General features: G+C 44.6%; 1 protein-coding gene across 1 annotated transcript; it reads left to right on the plus strand.

The window, feature by feature from the left end:
• The first annotated feature begins 4,632 nt into the window (after positions 1–4,632).
• LOC136957996 (serine/threonine-protein kinase H2-like) lies at positions 4,633–12,056 on the plus strand. Its single transcript, XM_067252215.1, has 5 exons — positions 4,633–4,901; positions 5,169–5,662; positions 5,789–5,997; positions 11,394–11,680; positions 11,789–12,056. Exons 1-5 carry the CDS (start codon positions 4,633–4,635, stop codon positions 12,054–12,056), a joined length of 1,527 nt encoding a protein of 508 aa, XP_067108316.1.

Consider the following 12,056-nt stretch of genomic DNA (forward strand, 5'->3'; position numbering starts at 1 on the left):
ATATTTCTTGGGAGACGTATATTTTTCATAGGGGAGCTGCTCTCTGGTATTAAAGTCTGCAGTGGATAGATATGCATTGGCTCTGCTGCATGCACGGCGGTTAGCTCTCAAAGGAGTAGTCATGATGAGGGAGGAAACATGTATGAACGTGTGTGAGGTGGGGGAAGGGTCAAACCTGCTTCTGGGAGCATGACTCCATACTTGCACCCTTTCACTGGTGAGGATGTGCTACAGAACAACTGTATTTTGTTGATAAACAAAACATCCTGACGTTGCCAAATCCTAATATTTACATTTAGTCATTTAGCAGACGCTCTTATCCAGAGCGACTTACAGTAAGTACAGGGACATTCCCCCGAGGCAAGTTGGGTGAAGTGCCTTGCCCAAAGACACAACGTCATTTGGCACAGACGGGAATCGAACTGGGAATCGAACGGGAATCGAACGGGAATCGAACTGGCAACCTTCACATTACTAGCCCGGTTCCCTAACCGCTCAGCCACCTGACTCCCTCTAATATTCTGTATGGAGTCTCATGAATGACTCCGTAAGTGTTGAGACATGCCAATTTGTATAACTATCAATGTCAATATCAGAATGTATCTTCCTATCCTATGCCAGTGACAAAACTATGGCTCCTCAAACATTGAAGTCAGGGCAGGGGGCCTGATAGTGGAAGTCAGTCAACGTGCCATTTTCAAATTAAATTTCCCCCTTTCAAGCTGAGAAAATGTACCAATCTTTGGGAAAAAATCCACAATTTAAATATATTTCCCCTTTGAGTGATGGATGTTATAAAGATATTACATTTCCCATCAGTATGATAAGCGAGGGTTCTATCACTTACTTTAATTGAATATTCTGAGTAGACTATTTCTGCTGCAAAATGAGGATGGAGTATCAAGGACCATTGTCTGATTGACGAACTTGTCTAGACAAGGTTGCTAGTTCAAATCAAGTTGAAATGAACTCCTTAGTGTGGAGCAATGGAAAAAATAATGTTGGTCCTAGATCTACCACCTTACCTATTATTTATATTTAATAAATGCACCGTTACAGTTATTGCTACCTTTTTTTACATGTCTCGTTTTAACACTGAACAAAGATCCAATATAAAGGTTTCCATATATAAGCTAACCATATATTGTATGGGTGAGATCTGTAGAGGTATTTTAACCTTTATTTCCAAGAACGCATTTAAAGGTCAGGTTTACAAAAGTGCAGAAATCTCACGTTTCACATATACAGACAATATATCCAATAATTCACCTTACAATATGACTTCGGGGAGAAACCTTTATTCTAGTTTGAAGGGCATACCACCTAAAGTTCCAGATGATAAGTATATTGTAGGAGAGTGAGACTATTCACACTTGTCTTAACACCCTTCCAGTGTCTTGCGTGTTTACCAGAAACAGAAAAATGGTGTTTCCCAAGTAATGCTCCGTGCTACTTTGCAGTTGAACTTCAAACTAAGACCCATGTAGCACATGCAAGCCTCCCTCTCAGACCATGTTTTTATGTTTTATGACCCTGACTGATGAACAGCAATTAAGAATGATGTTCATTAATTACGCATACGTGTCTATACAACTAAATGTCACACCCTGGGCACAGAGTGTGACCGAATCCGTCACCTGAATCCAATTTTGCCAGCTTTGCACAATGTTCATGATTTGTTCAATCAAGACGTCACAGACAATTTGTCTTCAGTCTGTTCCTTGGCCGACGAATCTTCTCTGCACAAAAAGAAAATTGGAGTATCCGTCAGCAGTCCCCGAGGATCCTGCCTTCAAGAGGCAGGCGGCGTCCACCTCCGCTGACAAACCTGCCGCCTGCCTCACTTGTCACTCTAATTAGTTTTGTTTCCCTCCCATTGTGCTCAGCACCCTCCTTTATTGCCGCACAGCTGCCTTAAAACTGCAGCTATTCCCCTGGATTGTAAAAGAGGGGTTGGGTCAAGATTCGCGGGTGTGAAAAAGCAAGTGTCAACCTCGGCATTGATCTCTTTCCTTCTCTTCTCAACAGCTCGTGATAAGTAAACATGCATCGTCTCTGGCTCCCCACCCGTTTTGTTTGTTTGTTCGAAAACAATAATGACATGCTGTGTTGCTGTTCCGTTGATTAATAAAGTTTGTCTTTCATTAATCTGTGAGATGCACTATATTGCCAAAAGTATTCACTCAGCTATCCAAATCATTGAATTCAGGTGCACAAAGCAAGGGCCATAAAGACATGGATGAGCGAGTTTGGTGTGGTAGAACTTGAATGGCCTGCACAGAGTCCTGACCTCAACCCAATAGAACACCTTTGGGATGAATTAGAGCGGAGACTGCAAGCCAGGCCTTCTCGTCCAACATCTGTCTGAACTCACAAATGCACTTCTGGAAGAATGGTCAAAAATTCCCATAAACACACCCCTAAACCTTGTGGAAAGCCTTCCTAGAACAGTTGAAGCTGTTATAGCTGCAAAGGGTGGGCCAACCTCATATTAAATCCTATGGTTTAAGAATGGGATGTCACTCACGTTCACATGCGTGTGAAGGCAGACGAGCGAATACTTTTGGCAATATAGTGTAATACCGCATACCGACTAGCTATTTATGACAAGCTTAACTCACCGTGGATAGTAAAACACCAGTTGGTGAGATTGATCTGCGTGAGAGTTTATCAGGCCATACGCATTTGTGGTCATTACAAAAAACAACTCTTATCTGGTGTGCACAGAAAGCTATATGTTTAGGGTGTGTGAGTGTGTGCATGCCACAAATGCAGCAGAATCATCTGAAATTGTGCTCTGTATCTCATCACGGATAAACACTGCTGATATAAAATATATTTTTTTACACATTTTAGTACCAAGCCTTGACTTTTACAGTATTCAACACTTCTTGATATATTTTTTTGTTGTCTTAGAAAATGTGCTGTTTATACAGATTTAGGCCAATTCGTTTTTTCATTTTTCTTGGATAATCTTGGAGTACTTTGGACACCTCCAAGGCAATCACATGAAACGAAAACTTTACCAGAATCTCAAAATAACTTGGACACTGCCTCTAACCTCAACCAGTTTAAACAATTTGCGAAAATCATCACGTCTAGGTGATACATCCACTCTCCATCCCATCCCCATCCAGATAATGTCCTTCAACCAGCAAAACAGTATAATGAACTCGACTGGCAAACAGCCGACGTCCTCTTGACCACATCTCCAGCCTAATCTGATTCACTGCAACCTGTAATGGCTTTCCCACCTCCCAAGGCCCCAGCATTACCAATACCACACACATGTTGTGGTTCATTTATAACCCCGGACAGCCTTTCGGTAATCAGATAGCGGCTCGATAGCAGCGAACTGCTGACTCCCCGGAGGAACACTTCTGAAGGACGATTTACCACCTCACTGCTGATGTAGTGTTGAACTTCTGTTGTGTGTATGTGTTCATGTCTGCGTGTGTGTGTCTATGTGTACTAGTCTGCAGTCACTGCTATGCATCAGCGTGTGTGTGTGAGAGAGAGAGAGAGAGAGAGAGAGAGAGAGAGAGAGAGAGAGAGAGAGAGAGAGAGAGAGAGAGAGAGAGAGAGAGAGAGAGAGAGAGAGAGAGAGAGAGAGAGAGAGAGAGAGAGAGAGAGAGAGAGAGAGAGAGAGAGAGAGTGAAAGTTACATTTACACTGAATAAAAGCTTCACATATCACACTGTCAAAGAAGCTAGACTGGAGTTTGAATCCACTCCCTCTTTGATGACACAGCATAAACATTAAATTGAGATGGAGAAAAAGAAGGCTTACATTGGTGAATGACATTGAGTGAAAATTCAAAGCACTTTTACAAAGCCTACAACCTGCAATTTGAAATGTCACTGGGGATTGACATGGTTGAGATGGGATCTTGAAGTAATGAGAACATTCACACTCTTGGAATGAAAATGGCTCTTGCTCTCCTGGGGCTAGGTTAGATTTAGGCTAATTCCATTAGTGACAATGTAACAACTACTGGTAAAAACGTGATATTGGTTGAGCAAGGGAGCAACCACACCCTGGTATCCAAATGTGGAAATAATTGTTCAGTGTCAGTAGCCCGTTATGATACACGCCACACCTATAGTTTTGTTTATTGTAAGATTCGCAATCCCTATTTACAGTCAGTCAGGCGTTGCATTTTCAGCGTGAGATATACAAGGTGTGGCGTGAGAACGTGAGAAATGGTTGAAATGCGTGTGTCACACGGCGAAACCGTGAGAGTTGGCAGCTCTGAATTACAGTCGGCCTAAAGCTGTTCATCGCTAAACCCGTGTTAATGTGCACTGTCTTGGGGTGTTTGTCAATCCAAAGATGTCAGTTTCTGTTGGCATGGGACTTTTGGCACCTAGTGTGTGCAAATACACGTTCCTTTGTTATCCGCACACCTGCATGGAGGACGCGAACCACACACACAACTGCAGACTATCCCTTCACACGTTACTCTCACCTGTCTTCATTGTTTTTCCAATCCCAAGAAAGCTTCACGCCTGTCGGTTATTTCTATACTAGCCTTAAATGACACATGGGGACTTCGATTAGGTCTTAAAAGTTTCACACAGAGTGAAGCTCACTGCCTTTGTCTCCGCGGATTTATTTGTTCGAGTTTTGGAAATGGGCTGCGGGAGTAGCAAGGTTCTCACGGATACTTCGAAAAACGGCTACGTTAGCTTTGTAAAGTCATTTGTGATCTGCAGTAACAAGGGAAGCGAGATAGACGAGACACGTAAATGTATCGGTAAACGAAATCTCTCATGGGGAGACCACGATGGATCTATACAATCAACAGGAAGCGTTCAGCAGCTGACAATCAATGATGGGCAGCAGAGGCAGAGAAAAGTTGAAAAGTATAGGGCAAAATTTGACACTCGAGTGACAGCGAGGTAACATAACTAGTCATTTACACCATCCTTTCCTTTAAATAATTCGTGCAGACTTTTCAAAGTTATGCTTTCCTGTTGAGTAATTTTGACACTAAACAAAACTATGTAACTGTGTGTAGCTCATGCATCCACATTGTTCAGGCCAATTTAAATAAGTGTTGGCCATTTGAAACCGTAATTGCACAGTAGAAGAACTGCGAACCTACTTCATAACTACAGGCTGTACTCCTTGCCCATATTCAGCATTGTGATTGCTTCTTGTATCAGGTATGACATCAAGGCCCTGATAGGTCGTGGCAGCTTTAGCCATGTAGTGCGTGTGGAGCACAGAAGCACACGGCATCCCTTTGCCATCAAGATGATGGAGGTGGAGGCTCCGGAAGGGCGCCAGGTTTGTGCCTCAGAGCTGGCAGTGCTGCGCAGGGTGCGCCATGCCAATGTTGTGCAGCTAGTGGAGGTGTTTCAGACCGCCCAGCGGGTTTACATGGTGCTGGAGCTGGCCACTGGCGGGCAGCTGCTAGACCGGGTGGTGGCCAGAGGGCACTTCACCGAACGGCACGCCACCCGCGCCCTGCAGATGGCGCTGGCTGGGGTGGCCTACCTTCACGCCCTGGGCATTACCCACCGAAACCTGAAGCCAGACAACCTGCTGTACTACCACCCCGGGGCCGAGGCCAGGCTGCTGGTGACAGACTTTGGCCTTGCCACCATCGGGGGAGGCAGGGACGCTGGAGGGGTTGGAGGAGGGACTGCAGAAAAAGGTGGGGATAGAGCAGGAGACAAAATTATAAAAGGAGGAGAAATGAAGAGCGGTGTAGAAGGAGATGAGGAGAGGGTTGGAGGAAGCAGAGGAACAGAAGCGAGAGGAACCAGTGGTGGTGTAATAGCTGACTGGGCCTTGAAGACAACCTGCGGGACCCCAGAGTACATGGCCCCCGAGGTGGTGCTGAGGAGACCCTATACGTATGCGGTGGACATGTGGGCCATGGGGGTCATCTCCTACATCCTGCTAAGTGGTTCAGTGCCCTTTTGGGATGAAAGTCGGCCAAGATTCTACAGGGCCATCGTGACAGGCAGATACAGCTTTCAGGGAGAGGTGAGTGTCTTGCCCATTTAGGTAAAAAAAAATACAAAGACAGCAAGTAAGCCTACTTGAGGTGCACTTGATTTACTCTGCCCTCGACAGAGAAACACCAATGGATCAGCCCCAAGTAAACATAGACATGAATCAAATGCTCAGTACTTAGTATTGCACCTATGCCTATAATATCCAGGCCTGCTTTCCATGTTGTTAGTGTTGCAACTGTTTTGCTAAGTGTGTGTGTATGTGTGTTTCGTAGGCTGTGATCCGTGAAACCATTTTCAGCTTTGCTACATAAAACACAGTCAGATACTATTACAATGTGTTCCCTCAGGCAGCACACACACACACTCTCACACTCTGTATGCACGCTATCAAATGCAAATTCTCATGATCTCTGCATGCCGAGTAAAACACTGTAAATAATTGAACTGACTATTCTTTGATAGGACTGAGTTTCCCATTTATTGATCCCTTCCAGCGATTGGAGTGTGGTTAAACAACTGAAGGGGATGCATATGCTTGTTTGGGTGTCTCCGTTTTATGTTTGAGTTGGCGTTTTGAGAAGGCTTAGAGGGAAACAACGCTTTTTCTGTGTTGTTTACCTCCGCTCATCCCGCCTCTGCTCTCACTGTAAATGAACTGGATATTTTGAACAGCCTGTGCTGTCTAGCCTCCGCTGTGGTGGTGAGTTTGAGGCTCTGTTCCTTCACGCTGATTACACCCAAGACTGGATTATTCAGTGGCTTTAAAGTCTGTATGACCCCAACTCTGGGGGATGTCGGCTGACATTTCCGTCTGGTGCTAGAGAGCCTCTCTTACGCCGGCTATGGTCTGTTATCCTCCTGTTTACCGCTGCACTGACCACCAAGAGAACAATACAATCATGCCAGAATTTTACACATCAGGCTTATTTTCTCTTATTCCGTAACGGGTTTAATGTGTCTCCTATTAAGGCCAAGACCACCTCAGGCTGAGGGAATGTCTGGGAGGCAGCTGCAGGGATTCTGCATCGCTCAGTTTAAAGCTGAAATGCTACGAATTTTGTATTCTTTTTGTATATTTTTTTTAATTCTGGATCTGCTGAATAAGTTCGAAGAATTTCATTCAGCCTCATTCTCACAGTTTGAGAAGCTCTGTATGTGCCCCTTTGGAAATCCTTTGTTGGCTGGAAAAGTCTCTCAGCATAGTAGAAATGTGTCAATTATTTAATTAATTCCGTTAGCTTAGTTGTTGTGCAAGTGAACTTTGCTGACATTAAGAATGAGTTCTGGGGTTCCCTGGTGGCTCACCGGGTAGAGCACATACCACAAAGGCTAAGATCTTACCGTAGTGGCCTGGGTTCAATTCCAGCATAGCCAGTTTATTGAAAGTCATCCCCTCTCCCTCTCCTTGCCTTTCTTGTGGCTCGCAAACTGTCCCTATAAACTACAAAACATTTTTAGTTCTGTTGGGGTTTCACAGCTGTCCCCCCAAAAATGATGCATTCACTTTACTGTACATCCCTTTGGACAATTTTTATTAATTTAATTTGTTTAATTGTTTCTATCATGTTATTAAGTGGTATACTGATGTAAATATAAAATCCCTTATGGTGAATTTGTGTTACGGTAAGCTGAAGCACAAATTAGTTTGTGTCTTCCCATGACTGTGTAGGATAATATTGAGTCATCGTGTAAGGCTGAAATGTCAACACAGTGGTCTGTCTTTGATGGATTACACATCAATCACGTTGATAAGTGTGGCTGACCTCTGTTCACCACGCCGTGCACACGTCTACCCCCACCCCCACACACACTCTCAACTCCAGAAGACATTGTCGATTACAATGTGAATTAATGATGTCTTTATTTAAAAAGAAATCTGCAGATCAATCCTTTACTGCAGGACCACAATACCTCGACCCTCGAACTGGAAAGCAAGTTGGGGGTCCCAAGGTTGGTGGCATAGAGAGAAGCTACCTGACCCCAACCCGACGGCACCTGTCGCACAGAATTTAGAAAGCATGTTCGGGTTTGGTCACGTCCCCGGGGTCCCACTTGACGTGGTCCTTCAACTTCTTTTGAGTGAAAATATAGATAAAAAAATACAAATAAATGTTCAGTTCAGTGCTTCAGCTTACATAAACTGCGTCGGCTTGGGTCGGGTTCTGAGATAAAGAACAGAATGCCTGTTGGGTTTGGTCTGGCTCGGTTAGGCTACTACTCACTCAAACTATGAAATATCCCAGTATAGAAAATACTTTCATAATATTTATTTCTAAATTGCCATTGCAGTTTAACAAAACAGAAAAGGCAGGGGGTGCTGCAGCCCCCCCACCCCCTCATTCAGCCGCTCTGCCCTCCAAACATAGATGTTGTCTTAGAACCGAGCAAACGGAGGCGAGTTGAGGAGCGAGGCAGGAGCGAGGCAGGTGTGGAGGCGCAGACAGCAGAATAATAGATCCCATGTCATCCAGGGGCCAAACGGCGAGATGGAGGTGAGACCTGTTCAGCTGTGTAAACACCCTGGAGCACCTGGTCTCAACCTCCATCCCCCCATCTCTCCCCACATGGTCTGCCTAGCCACTACCGCCCCAGTGCACCACAGGTGTGACATCTCCCACCCTGGGGCCCTGTGGTCGAGCCTCACGCTCATACGTTTACTGAGGGGGGGGAAGGAGGGAGGGGGAGATGGATAGAGGGAAAGATGTTGAGGTAGCCTCGGGGCTCGTTACGGCTTATGGCTCAACCTGTGCACCATGTGCAGGGTGAGGGTGTTTCTCACTCCTAATCAGAGCATCTCATCTGATGTGCACTCAGGTTATGGGGTAGGTGTGCGGGTCTGTGTGTTGCGCATCCTTAAACATAAAAAAAGGTTTTCCTGTTTTCCAGTGTCTGCAGCCTTTCTTTTATAATTTGATGGCTCATCGATTTTTCTGACTTTTGAGCAAAACAGAAACACAGTAATAACCCCATATATCTGCTATTTTAATTTAGCAATATGAGCTAGTCAACCGGAAGAAGCTCAGCCTGCCCCCTAGTGAGCGTGTTGTGAATTATTTCACCAGACCTGACCCCTTTTACATCAGAGCAAAGGATATTTCTTTGTAAGGCAGAAAATCTATACATTTTGATAAAGCTTTATGTACAAGTTAGAAAAATAGATCTCTACTTCTCTCCTGTCCTTGATCTAAGTGAGATATTATACCAAAATGAAAATCCCTCAGGGTGAAACAAGACTGTAAGACTGAGAATAAATTTGAAGTGTCCGAGAGGCTTGCATGCAGTCCTACATTATTCAAGCGTGTATTATCCACATGCAATCACATTATAGTCAACCCGCCTCCAGCGCCTCCTTCATTTGTTGTAATTATGCGTTCTCAGGTAAGGCAGTAGCCAGATACAAACAGAGCGTCACAGTCTAACTGATGCCTTGTATTCCTGCTCTAACAAGATGTTGGGTTAGGGTTAGGGTTATGGAACAACCCAGTGAGGCCCTGGGAATTCCCTGACTAAACTTAACAGTCTTTCCATCTGATATTGTACTTCTTTCTCTCTCTCTCTCTCTCTCTCTCTCTCTCTCTCTCTCTCTCTCTCTCTCTCTCTCTCTCTCTCTCTCTCTCTCTCACTTTCACTTTCTCTCACAGCCCCAAACCGACTGTCCTCGGCAGTGATGTATGACTCCCACTCTCTCTCCTTCCAAACCTAATAAAGCCTCAGTGTTTTTTGATGTGAAAAATGTTGGAAATAAAAGAGAAAAATAAAACTTCACTAGGTGTCTCAGTTCCTAAGACACATGACTCCTCTTCATAGATACAGTATATTGACAGAGGTAGAAAGGAAGAAATCTGCCCCACAAGATATATATATATAGATTTACTATATACACAACAAGAAACATACATAAACCATGCGTTAAATAACTGCAAATCAAACATTAAATAGGAGAGTCAGGACTGGCAGGTATGTTCCCCAGAACTCAATCAAATACTTTTTCTCCTGGCGTAGACAAACTGAGTGTGACTGGCTCTCAGGTGTGAAATAATAACACAATGAGAGAAGTCTGTGAGTTGCATGTTTATTGCTCCGCAGCAGTTGCTAGCAACTTCGCCCTACTCTACCATGCTTTGTAGACTCTCTCCACAGCTGTGTGCATATAAGCGAGACCTGCTTCTTTGAATTCCTCACGTTGGCACCAATCTTGCAATTGTCAATTTCATGCTTGATTAATTGCCATTACTGTGTTAGAGACAAAAAAACTGTAGAAGAAATGCATTTCTGGATTAAAATGGAAGGCAAAACTTCTTTACTTGCATGTGCATAAGGTTGAATCAAGGATGAGAAACACTTTTTCCCCCTGGCTTCTTTCTAATCAGTGATGTGTCACAGAGAAATGTCAAAACAAAAACACAGACTTGATTATGGGAATATTTTTGCATTTGAGAGATTTCAAGAGAAATGAAGTTGATTAACATGATCGTTTTTTCCTCAGCACTGATTGATACTAATCATTGCTTGAATATGCACAATAACATGAACTCACCAAAAAAAACACATCAAATTAGCTGTATGCAAAACTTTAAAGTTTGAAAGATAAAAACTATGTGGGGGAGACACACAGGCTAATGTCCACGCTGTTAGTGCGATAGGTACTCTAAGGCTTGTTTCTTACGCATTTCGAACAGAAGTGTCATTAATCTGTTACCCAGGAAGAGCTTACCTGCCTACCTTATGTCAGGTATTGGACTTAATCTCGAGGATGCTTTTCAGTCTGGTAGCAACATAATTAATGGAATCATTACATAAATATCTGCAGAAGAAAGGATTCAGTGATTCCCCTCGGTTAATATAAAGGTCACAGAATAAGTGTCTGCCTTGCCAAGGGATTATACAATATTATCTACCTGACAGAAACAGAAGGATCATGTTTTATGAATGGATTCAAATGGCCTTCTGTGCCGATGCACTGTTGTTGTGAAACACTCCTGAGTGGCATTTGGTTGGTGGCACAGGATATAGTTTGATATTTGAGTCAACAGTGAAGAGACCATTAAGATGTAAGGCAGTGTGGGGTTCTATTGTGAATCTAATTCAAGCTAAGAATAGTCCTGGGTCTCTCTCCCTTGTGTCCACCAAACGCCAGTCTTGTCATTGTCTGGCTCTACATTACAATGCCAAGGCTATATCTGATGCCCACTGACATTTAACGGTGCATTGAACATTGAGTCACAGAGGGCAGGTGGAATTTGTCTTACTTCCGTAGGTTTTGAAGGTATTTCTCTGTGTAGAATATAGATTGTTACCACTTAATACAAATACAATAATTTAGTCCTTCTGTATGAGTGAATGAAATTGAATCAGTAGAGTGTTACATAACATTATATTTACAGCAAGGTCAGTCACCCTCTCCTGTCTCCCTGTCACACACAGCCCTGGCCCTCTGTGTCCAACCTGGCAAAGGACTTTATCGAGCGTCTGCTGGCCTCTGACCCCAGCTCCCGCATGACCGCTGCTCAGGCCCTCAGTCATCGCTGGGTTGTCACCATGGCAGCTGGTTCCTCATTGAAGAACCTGCACCGCTCCATCTCCCAGAACCTCCGGCGACGAGCGTCCTGCGCCTCCTCATGCAGCCCCAGCTTGGCAGGCTCTGGTGGGCTTCACCGCATGCCGGCAGAGAGAGAAATGCCTCAGCTGGAAGGAGACCAGGGACGGAGACAGTAGACAGAACATAAGCACACCACCCAGCCGCTCAGCCCTGGCCTGGAGCTCCCCTCCATCCTAAAGAAGTTCATCCCGGAGCTTCCTCCATGCAACACCAACCCCAGACCCACCACCTGCTTCCAGTCAGTGAATCTGAGTCTCAGGCAGGTTAATGTAGGGAAGAGAACATCTGCTCCAGCTCAAGCCAGGCTGCCATGGCAGGCCTCAGAGGCTCCCCAGGCTCACATTCTGTACCAGGCTCCAGTACCGTCTGTGGGTCACAGGAAGGCCATGGCAGCCCTGTCTGGTAGGGGTGTTGGGGAGAGGACGATCTTAGCAGCATCTACAGTGTGGACGGTAAACTCCCACTCAGACCTTCTCCAGGCCTCCTAG

The sequence above is a fragment of the Osmerus mordax genome, chromosome 15, assembly GCF_038355195.1.
Source record: "Osmerus mordax isolate fOsmMor3 chromosome 15, fOsmMor3.pri, whole genome shotgun sequence".
NCBI classification, from domain to species: Eukaryota; Metazoa; Chordata; class Actinopteri; order Osmeriformes; family Osmeridae; genus Osmerus; species Osmerus mordax.